Below are 12,264 nucleotides of genomic sequence, written 5' to 3'. Positions count from 1 at the left end.
TGAACATTCAACGCCGGACCATGTCTGGGCACTGGTATTGAGTACCCAGGTATGTGCAGTCAGCTGGCACTGTTCTAGATAAGAGCTGATATTCAGCCCCTTGTCCAGATATGTTCAACTGGACAAAAATGGGATTCTGTTTTATGCAGTCCTAGCTGACTGGTTAACTTATTATTACTACTACTAATCATTTCTGTAGCACTACTAGATGTACGCTGCACTGTCCACATTATATGCAGGTACTTTCTCTGTCCCTAGAGGGCTCAAAATCTAAGCTTTTGTACCTGGGCCAATGGAACAGTGGCGTAGCCACAGATGGGCCTGGGTGGGCCAGGGCCCACCCACTTTGGACTCAGGCCCACCCAAAATTGTGACATTCTTGCTGTGGCTGGTGGGGGATGCCCAAACCTTGCCAGCTGAAGATTTTTTTCTCCTTGGGCAGCCCTCGCTCTTCCAAATGTCAGCTAACGGCACTTGCCTTGAGCTGAGGCTGAGACCGGCCCCTCTGCACATGCTCAGTTTTTGCACATACAAAAGCACTGAGCATGCACGGCCTGCTGGAAGCAGCATCAGTTTGAGGCACGTGCTGCTGGCTGCCGTTTGGAAGAGTGCTGGCTCCTCAAGAAGAAGCAGGAAATCTTCAGCTGGCAGGGTTTGGGGATCCCCCACCAGTTCAAGTATTTAATATTTGGGGTTTGTGGGCAGGGAGGGGTAGAGAGCGGAGCAAACCAGAGGGGGATGGGGGGTGAATTCTATGTCCACCCACCTTGGGCTCAGGCTCACCCAAAATTGTCCATCTGGCTACGCCCCTGCAATGGAGGGTTAAGAGGCTTTGCCCAAGGTCACAAGGACCTGCAGTGGGAATGGAACCCAGGTTGCAAGGATTAAAGCCCGCTGCACTAACCCTTAGGCCACTCCTCCCTATCACACAATCACAATACAATTACATAAATATACACAATGGTATAAAAACCAGACAAAACATAGCTCCAGACAAACCACGCCAACAACAAAAAAAACAATCCTACACCCAAACAAATTGTATGTGTGGGTCACATCAAGAAGAAACTGAACAGCTGTTGCACCTACTTTTCATAAAATTTCCTTTAAAACTCTGCATAGGAAGTTTTATCTCCTGAAAAGCTGCTTGATTTACGACACATTTAAATCAAGGCCATCCTGAAACAAAAGTGTATCCAGTTTACATCTGAACTGCAGCTGTCTTCCAAAACACAACCTGTTTCAGAGTCTTGGAGAACATAATTACTGGAGACTCAAAGCCCGGAAAACTGATATAACTGTCTAGTTTCCCAAGTAATAAAGGAGAGAAAAATCACTCCACTGCAATCATGCCTCAGCGTCTCCACAGTAAAGATAAAATCAAGCTTATTTCCCATGAATTCCACACCAGCACTACCCACACTCCAATCCTCTCCCCATTCTTTCTACTTTCTTTAACTTGAACATTTCTTGATACTTTGTATCATACTTTGTGTATCTATGTGATACTTTGTACCATACCTTGGACCATACTTTGTGTTATCTCTGTGATACTTTGTACCATCGCTTGTCAGCTGCACTGAGCCTGCTATCAAGCGGGAAAGAGTGGGGTATAAATGCTATAAATAAATAAAATGAATACATCATAAATCCGATACCACTTTTTACTAACTGAATCCAGGTAAGAGTGGAATGTCAGCTCTTACCCAGGTAAATATGAATTCCACCCCCAAGCGGATTCAGCTGAGATAGAAGGGGGGGGGGGGAGATATTCAGTGTCAGTATCCAAGTAACTACCACTGAGCACCGGATTCAGTAAACAGCCCCAAAAGTTGGGCACTGAAAAAACAGCGTTTACACGCCAACCTCGCCACTTTGGGTTTTTCAGGATTTTCCCAATGAATATGCATGAGATCTATTTGCATGTTCATTGACTACTTCCAGTAACTTGTCCGAATAGTTTTAACTGTGTACCCATTTATTGTGCCAATGGTTGATGAGTGAAGCAGGGAGGATAAGGGAGATTTTATTGTTTCGTTAATTTAAGATGGCGCAATACATAAATAAATGGGTACACAGTTAAAACTATTTGGACAAGTTACTGGAAGGAGTCAAAATATACTGTAGCTTTTTTGAAGAAAATACTCACAAGGGTAGAACTAATGCATATTCATTGGGGAAATCCTGAAAACCCGACTGGATTGTTGCTCTCGAGGGCCGAGGTTGGACACCCCTGATTTACAGCAAAGGAAACCAGGTGTAAATTCCAGCGTGCAAGTTGGGCGTGAACCCTCGAATTCTATAACAGAGGATGCATCTCAAGAGAATGACTCTGCCCATGTCCCTCCCACCGTTACGCCCCCCCCCCCCCCTTTGCAGATATGCACAGGAACAGGATATATTTAATAAGAGGGCGTCTGTTCACGCTTCCCAAAAATACTAGGACTAGGGGGCATGCGATGAAGCTACAATGTAGTAAATTTAAAACGAATCGGAGAAAATGTTTCTTCACTCAACGTGTAATTAAACAGCTGACTGCCATTTAACTGTTTCCTACCTGCAGTGCATTTTTTCTAGCAAAAAAGGTGCCAGAACTCAAATGATAGGCCACCCTTCAGGGGTGGGGCGATCACTGAGGGACCCACCCCACAATAGCCAGGCCCCCTGCAACCAGTCACAGAATCCATAGCAAGGCAGAACTGGTGTGTAGGGCCTGAGCTCTTTCATTAAAACTTGGAGTCCATGGGTCAATTTTAGCAGACTATGGAAAAGGTCCGGGTACTCAGGGCCAGATGCACTAAACTTAATGAGCCATTAACGAGCAAGTAGTAAACCCTGGCATGCACTAAATGCTTCTCCGAGCCATTTTCCGATCACGGTAGCAGCTAACAAAAAACGGAATGCAGATGAGCAAATTAGTACCCCAATGTGTATAAATCATATTGTAATGAGATGCACTACCATTTTCCGATTGCCTAACTGTGGCAATCTGTGGCAATCTGTACCTCTCGTTGGGGCTGCGCAGCCTCTAAAAACCTCTATAAATATAACAAAAAAAAATCGGGAAAAAAACCGTCCAAGTGCTTGTCAGGGCCATCCTTCTAAAGCGCCTAACATGGACGTCCTTCACTGAAACAAAAAAAAAAAAAAGGACGGCCCTGACGAGGAATTGGACGTTTTTCCCCAGATTTTTTTTGTGATGGGTGTTCTTCTGCGAGGACGTCCAAATAAAAAAACTAATTGGACGTCCCTTTCGATTATGCCCCCTCCAGGTCTCTCTCAGCCAATCACAGCGCGTTTAGCTGTTACCGGTGTCAGCTAAACGCGCTGTGATTGGCGGAGAGAGACCTGGAGGGGGGCATAATCGAAAGGGATGTCCAAATAGTTTTTTATTTGGACGTCCTCGCACATCCCGATGCCGGCGGTGGTAATTTGGTGCAACTCTCAGCCCCCATCGCCCCAGGAGCCGTGCGTTCCTGGGGAGGAGGGTGTGCACAGTCAGCCGCAATCCACACCCTTCTTCCAAGAGTGGGGCGGCAGGGATCGCCGGCTGTAACGGCGGCTGCAGCTTGCGCTGTGGCCCGCGGCTCTGACAAGTGCTCATCAGAGACGTCCTTTTTGGACGTCTTTGGCAAGCGCAGAGCAGCCAGCATAACGCTTGGCTGCTCTGCGCATGCTCGACCGGCCAACTGGCCAACTGGTTTCCGAGGGAATGGAGAACGCAAGTGAGCTACAATGAGCATTCCCTTTCCTTGATGCATTCCCATTGCTTACCGATTCACTAAGGAATCGGTAAGCAACGGACATTAACGATTGTTTTAATACCCTCTCAAAAAATGCCCTGCCTACCTGTATATTGCTGCCAGCTATTGAACTGGTGTGCATTCAAGTACACGTATTCTATCCCTAAAAGGTTTACAGACTCACTTTGTATATAAGGCAGTGGCGTACCAATGGGGGGGGGGGCGGTCCGCCCTGGGTGCACGCCGCTGGGGGGGGGGGTGCCGCAGCGCGCGCCTGCTGTGAGAGTTCGCTAACTTCTCTCATTCGCTGCAGCTCCCTCTGCCCCGGCATGCACCTGGGGGGGGGCTGTTTCACGGGGGGGGTCCGCGCTGCACCCGGGGGGGCGGGGCGCCGCCCCGGGTGTCCGCCCCCCTAGGAACGCCACTGACCTTAGGCAATGGATGGTTAAGTGACTTGCTCAAGGTCAGAAGGGGCTGCAGTGGATTTAAACTGGGCTGTTTCTCAACCATTAGGGCTACTCCTCCGCCCTGCCCCCTTTTCTGCATTTCTGACAAATTTTGAGGAGAAGAAGACATCCAAGGGAAAGAGTTAATTGTGCAATGTATGACCTTAGTGCACTTAGGCTTTAGAGTGCTGAGTGGTGTGGGGGCCACCCCTACAGTTGTGGAGATGACTGGGGAGACAGGATGGGTTGATCGATCTTTTCCTGTAGCCAGCTACCTTGTTACTATCCTTCTATGTTCCAGGAAGTGCACAGACTTATTTATTTATTTATTTGTAACATTTGTATCCCGCATGTTCCCCACTTATTAGCAGGCTCAATGTGGCTTCCAAAATACCGTAATGGTGAACGCCAAATACGGTAGGTATTAAACAAATACAATTAGTAGAAGGGTCAGGTAAGGTAGGGGTAAATTGTTTCAATGAGGGACAAGGAAATGAGTAATAAAATGTCCATTGCGCAATATATGTATACATGCGTTTTAGAGTTGAGGCTTTAAGTAGAATCAATAGGGTTGGCCTTGCAAAACAGATAGGTCTTTAAAGTTCGCTTGAAGTTTTGATGGTCGTGCGTTGTTTTCACACTCTTTGGTAACGGTTTCCACATTTGCGCACTGAAGTATGAAAAATTGGATCCATAGGTTGATTTGTATCCGACTCCAATACAGCTTGGATAGTGAAGGTTCAGATAAGTACGTGATGAACTGATTCTGTTTCTGGCTGGAAGATCTATTAAGTCAATCATATATCCTGGGACCTCACCGTAGATTACCTTGTGGACCAGGGAGCAAATTTTGAAAGTAATGCGGTCCTTGATAGGGAGCCAGTGTAGTTTGAATCAAAGAGGTTTTGCGCTATCAAATCTTTATTTTGTTGAATATCAGTCTGGCAGCTGTGTTTTGGGCTGTCTGGAGTTTTTTCATAAGCTCAATATCATTGATTGTGTCAAGTTACGGAATAGATCCCTCGGAAAGTACGGTCTTATGCGTTTCAGTTTCCACATAGAATAGAACATCTTCTTTATACTGGCGTTAACTTGGCTCTCTAGTGTAAGATGCCTATGAATAATAACTCCTAATATTTTAAGGCTATCAGAAATAGGGAGGGAATAAGCTGGAGTGTTTAGGGTTATAGGCTTGTAACTATTGTATGGAGATGAGAGGATAAGACAATGTATTTTTTTCAGTGTTTAATTTTAGTTGAAATGAGTTAGCCCATAAATCTATGATGTTCAAGCAACGAGCGATGTCATTGGAGATATCAGAGAGATCATGTCTGAAGGGGGATGTAGATGGTGACATCATCAGCACAAATGAACGATTTAATGGTCAACATTAGAGGGACAAGATTCAGTGTATTGGTGAGAGAAATAACGTATCCAAAACTTTTTTTTTTCTGAGCCTCTCCGAGGAGGCTGTCCGTGTATTCAGCAGCTGAACAGCTTTTTTCCCCTGACACATTTTAAGTTTTGCAGTTGGCTTCAGGAACAGTAAATGTGCTGGTAATGACATTTAATTTGCAGGCACTGCTTTGGACTTCATTATTCTACCAGTGTTTGCTTTCAGACTTTGGTAATTAGCTCTCGCACACAAGGGGCCTATTAAAAAGAGTTTTTGAGGGAAGCAGTGCCAGCATCCACTTATGTTAACCCTTTCTGTTTATCTGAGCTTCTTTTATGATTCAAAAATAATAATTTATCTTTGAAATCACCAGGCTGAGAACAGCATAGCAAAAAAAAAAACCAACACGGAGAACCAGCATCTCCCTCCTCCAGTAAAACCAGTCAGCAGACAAAGTCCTGCTTGGACCAACCTGCTTTTCCCTTTGCCTGCTAATGTACCTCAACGATATGTGGAAGGGGACAGAGGGGTGTAGAAGACCTCTAAGTGGGAGATTAATTTCAGTAGCTGTTACCCTTTCACTCTGTAAAGTATGCTGACTGAGGGGACCTTTTACAAAGGAACACTGAAAAATGGCGCGGGCCTTTTTTCACATTTTTGCCGAAAATGGACGTGCGGCAAAATGAAAATTGCCACGCGTCCATTTTGGGTCTAAGACCTTACCGCCAGCCGTTGACCTGGCGGTAAAGACTCGCGCGGTAACTGGGCAGTAATGACCTTCGTGCACCAAATGCCACTTGGCGCGCGCCCGAAAATACTAAGTTTTCGGACACGTGCCAAAAATGAAATTACCGCAAGAGCCACATGGTAGTTGGGTAACACGTAGACGCCCACGTGGCTTAGTAAAAGGACCCCTGAATGTTTGGGGCCCTCTGAATGCAATGCAATGTATAGTGTGATGGCGAGATGGCTTTGGCGCCACCCAGTGGCTTTGAAGACAAGGTTACCTGTGCTTTCTTGCTGCACTTAAGGTTATCAATAGAAATCAAACAAAATAAAACATGGAAAAGAAAATAAGATGATACCTTTTTTATTGGACATAACTTAATACATTTCTTGATTGCTCCACTTAAGAAACCACTTAGACGTAATTTGTATATTGATTTGTAGTATATCCACTGTGTCTTTTCTAGCAAAAAAGGTGCCGGTACTCAAATGCTAGGCCACCCTTCAAGGGTGGGGTGATCACTGAGGGACCCACCCCACAATAGCCAGACCCCCTGCAACCAGTCACAGAACCTATGACAAGGCAGAATTGGTGTGTAGAGCCTGAGCTCTATCATTAAAACTTGGGGACCATGGGTCAGTTTTAGCAGACAATGGAAAAAGGTGCTGGTACTCAGTACCCCCAAGTACCCCCTCAAAAAAAGCCCTGGGTATATCAAAATAAACTGAACCTTTCACCTCACTCTCTCTACAGCAAGACCTCACAAACTAAGGCCAACACACTGAGTTTCTACATAACAGCTTTATTTAATATAAACTCATTAAAAAAAAACCCTTTCCTTCACAACTTGGGGTTTCCACAACCAAGCAAACTAGTTAAGCATAAACATGATAGAAAAAAATCTCTCTTCTACACAGCTTTAAACCTAAGTATCCTAATTCTCAAGAGCTTTTAATGGCTCTTCCGTTCAGCTGCAGTGATTGCGTAACCCCTCTTTTCGCCATTAACACCATCAAATTTGACATTGTCCCCCCTTTTTTTAAATTAAGAAAACCCCTAATTATCTGCAAAATAAACATTTACATTTATAATTTATAAACACCTTAGAATATAAGGCCTACCTATATGCAAAAGTGTGAATCTATTCATGCGAAAATGCAGGAAAAATTCAAGGTTGGACAAGTGCAATGCATAGCATTTGAAATATTTTAATAACATAGCAATAAATTCAGTTTCTAATGTATCACTCCTTTGCCATCACAGATGAAAATATCTTTCCATATATCACTCTCTTTAAGGCATCCTTGACCTGCTTATTCTTCAAACTGTAGATAACGGGATTTAAAGTTGGGATGACAGCCATGTACAACAGAGCAAAGAGTTTATCTCGACTGAGGGAATACATTGAGGCTGGCCTCAGGTATGTGCACATGACAGTCCCGTAAAAGAGAATAACAGCCATGAGGTGGGCGGAGCAGGTGGAGAAGGCCTTGCGTCTCCCCTCCGTGGAACGGATCCTCAGGATGGTGGAGATGATGTAGACGTAGGAAGTCAGGGTTAAGAGAAAAGGGCTCATCCCAAAAACCCCGCTTTCTATTAAAACCGTGAGCTCCACGGGGAGGGTCTCGCTGCACGAAAGCTTCAACAGTGCCGTGAGGTCACAGAAGAAATGATTGATTTCATTGGACTTGCAGAAAGATAACTGAGACACCATCAGGGGATACGGCACGGACCCTGAGAAACTAATCGCCCAGGACACAGCGGCTAACAGCACGCAGACCCGCCTGTTCATGATGACTGAGTAGCGCAAGGGATTGCAGATGGCGATGTAACGGTCGTAGGCCATGACCGAGAGAAGGTAGAACTCGGAGCAGGCAAAAGTTGTGAAAAAGTACATCTGCACCAAGCATGCAATGAAGGGAATAAACTTTCTACGGTGAAGAAGCTGTCCAGAACCTTGTGGAGCGTGTCTGTTGCATAGCACATGTCCAAGATGGACAAGTTGCCGAGAAAAAAGTACATCGGGGTATGTAGACGAGGGTCTAAGTGGATGACAACCAGGATGGTGAGGTTTCCCAGCAGGTTCAACACATAGACCACTAAGACCAGAAAGCTAATGAGAAGCTCCAACTCACGGACATCGGAAAATCCTAGAATGATGAATCCCATGATAGCCGTGTGGTTTTGGCTTGTCCATTTGTTTACCGTCATTTCCTGTTCAGAAGAGGACTTTAGGATTCTTCCGAGGTCATCACACCTAGCAAAACCAAAAATAGAGACTGTGTCTGCCACTGCTTTCCTCTAGGAATCATTCTTCATATCGTATTTGACTGAGTAAAGATTTGCATCCATAGAATTAGACCTTCTAGTTAGATTTGGAGTTTGGATTTTAGGTTTCATATTTTACTTTCCAAATCCAAACTCAAGGTGAGTTACATTTAAGGTACACAAGTTATTTGCAAAACAGGCTTTTCTCAGTGAGGCATTAAAGAATCAGCTAAAATCATATATGCCCACTAAAATATGCAAATATCCTCTCAACAGGCAGACCATTCCATCACATGATTACTTTATAGCGTTAAAATATGGTCCTGACAGGCAAATTTCCCTTTCTGTTTTGTCTACAAATTTTGCCTTCCATAAACATGAAAATACCTTCCAGATGTGAGATCATCGGAATTTCTTTCACTTCTAAAATGTATCCCTCGCTGTTCCCTCCATATCCTGCCTTGTAAGCAACATTCCTCCTCTTTATCATTTTCAGACCTAACTTTTGATAGACTAGGGGTAACCGTTTCCTCTGGCTCCTTCCCATCCTCCAGTCCCAGGTCCTGAGACATTTACCACTCAGGAAAATAACCTGCATTTTCATTGGTCAGCTCTTCCAACTTTGAACAAACTGTACAGCGCTGCGTAACCCTAGTAGCGCTTTAGAAATGTTAAGTAGTAGTAGTAGTGAACAGAGCAGCAGAATGGTGGGCAAGGTTTTTCTACCCTTTTCTTTTAATTTACACCATGAAGTGGTGGGTTAATCTTACCCAGCTTTCCTTCTCTTACCACCTCAACCTCGGGTCTAGAAATTCTAGGATCGTACCTGATTCTCTCCCCCTCCCCCATCACCACCACCATTATAGTTTGCAAATATCTTGATTCAAGTGGGAACCTCAGTTTTATGGTTTTTAATATTTCCTTTGCCTATATATTTTATGTGCCTTAATTTCCTAAATTTATGCTCCTAGGTTAGGCTTCTCAATTTGCGCCCTATTTTCAGCTTAACTCTCCACGGTGGCTATTAACTTGCTATACAATCACTCTCCAATCAATGCGAGTAATACTTAAACAACGCTAAGCTCTTATTTATACGAAGAGACTTGCAAAAAGGAGGAAAAAAGGACTTCAGAAGCTCAGAATCTGTCCTGCTCATTCGCTGGACGAGCAGCCGAACAGCTTCCTCACAAGTCCTTTAAAAAAAAACTCCTTATATATTTAATTTTATCTTCATGTCTTCAAATCAATTCATTATTCTTCTCCACAAATTAATTTTTGTCATTTTCTTTTTTAATAAAATCTCTGTCTCTTTTCAGTTGAAACTTTCCTGAAAACTGTATACAGCGGGTACTTATCTTAATTTTCTTGCCAATGCGCTCTACAGCGCGCTACTGTTTCACTTCAGGTTTCCTCAGGAGCGACATGGTACCCTCACTGCTGGTTCCTCTCTCGCTCATGTTTCCAGCGCACCCCCTAGCTCCGTTGCTCTGCTTCTGAAGTCCTTTCCCCCCTTTCTGGACGTGTCTTCATGTGAATAAGGACTTAACATTGTTTAAAAAATTACTCGCATTGACTGGACAGTGATTGCCATATCAGCCAAACTTAGGAGTCTAAATTTTCAGCTGAAAATTCATCTTCTCATGTCCATCAAGCCCAGCACTCTGTCTCCGACAGCGGCCAATCCAGGCCCCAAGAACCTGGCAACAACCCAAAATTTAATAACGATCAATGGACTTTTCCTTCAGAAATCTGTCCAGACCCCCTTTAAACTCAGCAAGAAGGGGACCCATTTGCAGTCTCCACAGCTACATCCACATGGCCCCGGGGATAATTCTTACAAAAGTTAACACAGCCGGCAGAGTCTTAAAACAAGCACCCTGTTCTCGCTAGGTCCTCATGTCTTTTTGTGTTTTTGAATGAAGACTTTCCCCTCCTGTTTACTAAGCTGCCCTAGCGGCTGGCAGTGTGGTAACACGACACAGTCCGTTCACTTTGAATGGGCTGTGTTTGGCTTTGCCACATGGCTTAGTAAACAGGGAGGGTTATTTTTTTAATGAACTGTACAAATAGTGAACATAATATTTAATATCACCACATTATACATTTGTTTTCTCTTGATAGAGCAAAAACCCACTGCCCACTGTAGCAGCTTCATCTCTATTCATCAATTATAGCATATCCCACCAAATAATGTAGATATTTCTAGGCAGGAACTTTCCTTCCAGTCAATAAAGATGAGACTTTTTTTTTTTTAAGGATATGAAGAGAAAAACAAATCTATCAATTTCTTATTACAGGAAGAAACATCTTCCTGAATTGCTAACAATGTCCAAATAGCAATTAGACAGGCATTAGATATTCGGCATATCCTCGACTCTTCACAATTACCCCATTCAAAATGTCATACGTGAGAATTTCCCTACATCTCTCTGTGGCAAAAATCAACATTTCTTATCTTCCTGCAAGATAAGTTTAGAGATTATAACCATGATCTCAACTGCCTTATCAGCAGTAAAACACACTTTGGCTCAGAGTGTGGAACTGGAAACCTGCAGCGACTTTCTCCGAAGAGTCTCCCGTTGCACTGGGTCTCTTTGTCCTCTTCCTACACTTTTCCCTCGACTTGGTAACCTTGAGGAAGTTCATTCTGCAAAACACTTTTATACAATCTCCAAGCCAGGTTGGAGGATAGGGTTGCCTCAGATGAAACCATGAACATCGTCAAGAACGTAAGGGTCCTTTTACTAAGGTGAGCGAATGGATCTCGTGCACGGATGAATTAGTGTACCTTAGTAAAAGGATTCCTTACCAAGTTACATTTTGTTCTTCACAATTGGAAGGTATACATTCTATTTCACCAACTTAACTCAGAATTGACAAACTGATGCACACTAACCATCCCAAGTAACTTACATACAGTCAAGACGGTTGTATTAAGGATGTTTCAATGATAAGTCCAATGTAAAGATAAAAAGAAGGACAATGAGAAATACAAGTCTCCTCTCAAATGACAGTCCATATGGCATGACTTACCTTACTAGCGAAGACGGTGTTTACCAATAGAAGAGACAGATGGTTTAAATGTCTTCTATGGGCATCTGAGGCTCAGTCTCTGGAGAACTGGAAGGTTTGTTATAATAATTTAATTTCATAGAAGCAAAGGAATTCATGGTTCTCCACACTCCTGGGACAACACATCCTTGAGGGACAATTGTCCATGCTAATAATTAAACTCAACCCTCCACCAATCCCTTCCTGACAAAATCCAGCATGAGTGCTCTGAGAGTTAAAAGATTTTTCCTTGACCTATATTGCTTTCTATTGTTATTTAGGGTGTGGTTCACTTTTCTTCCATTCTGCATCTCTGGGAAAAGGTCTCAATGGATCAGACCCTTGGTTTGGCATTTCTAGTGTATTTTCCACCATAGCATAGAAACAACAGATCGATATTCAGATGGCAGTGGTCAGTGTTTTTTTTTTTTTCAAATGGTGACCACCACTGCTGAAATTAGAATTAAATATTCAATATCGGGCTGTGTACGGTCACTGGTGTTGAATAAGTCAGTACTCTGCACTTGCTAGAGGTTATTAGGGTCAGGGCCAATTTTTGGTGGGTCTGGGCCCAAGATGGGTGGGCAGAAGAACTCCGCCTTGTCCCAAAAGTGATTTGGTCTCGCCCTCTCT

General features: G+C 43.7%; 1 protein-coding gene across 1 annotated transcript; it reads right to left on the bottom strand.

Annotated features, from left to right (window-relative positions):
- Positions 1–7,059: 7,059 nt before the first annotated feature.
- On the bottom strand, positions 7,060–11,513 carry LOC115457883 (olfactory receptor 5V1-like). Its single transcript, XM_030187555.1, is given in 3 exon segments — positions 7,060–8,247; positions 8,250–8,569; positions 11,103–11,513. Coding segments are annotated over 2 exon segments (966 nt in total). The 5' UTR covers positions 8,524–8,569; positions 11,103–11,513; the 3' UTR covers positions 7,060–7,555.
- Between the last annotated feature and the right edge of the window lie 751 nt (positions 11,514–12,264).

This window comes from Microcaecilia unicolor, chromosome 14 (assembly GCF_901765095.1).
Source record: "Microcaecilia unicolor chromosome 14, aMicUni1.1, whole genome shotgun sequence".
Taxonomy (NCBI): Eukaryota; Metazoa; Chordata; class Amphibia; order Gymnophiona; family Siphonopidae; genus Microcaecilia; species Microcaecilia unicolor.
Note: the sequence above shows the minus strand (reverse complement) of the source record. Positions and strands in the feature narration are given on the sequence as shown.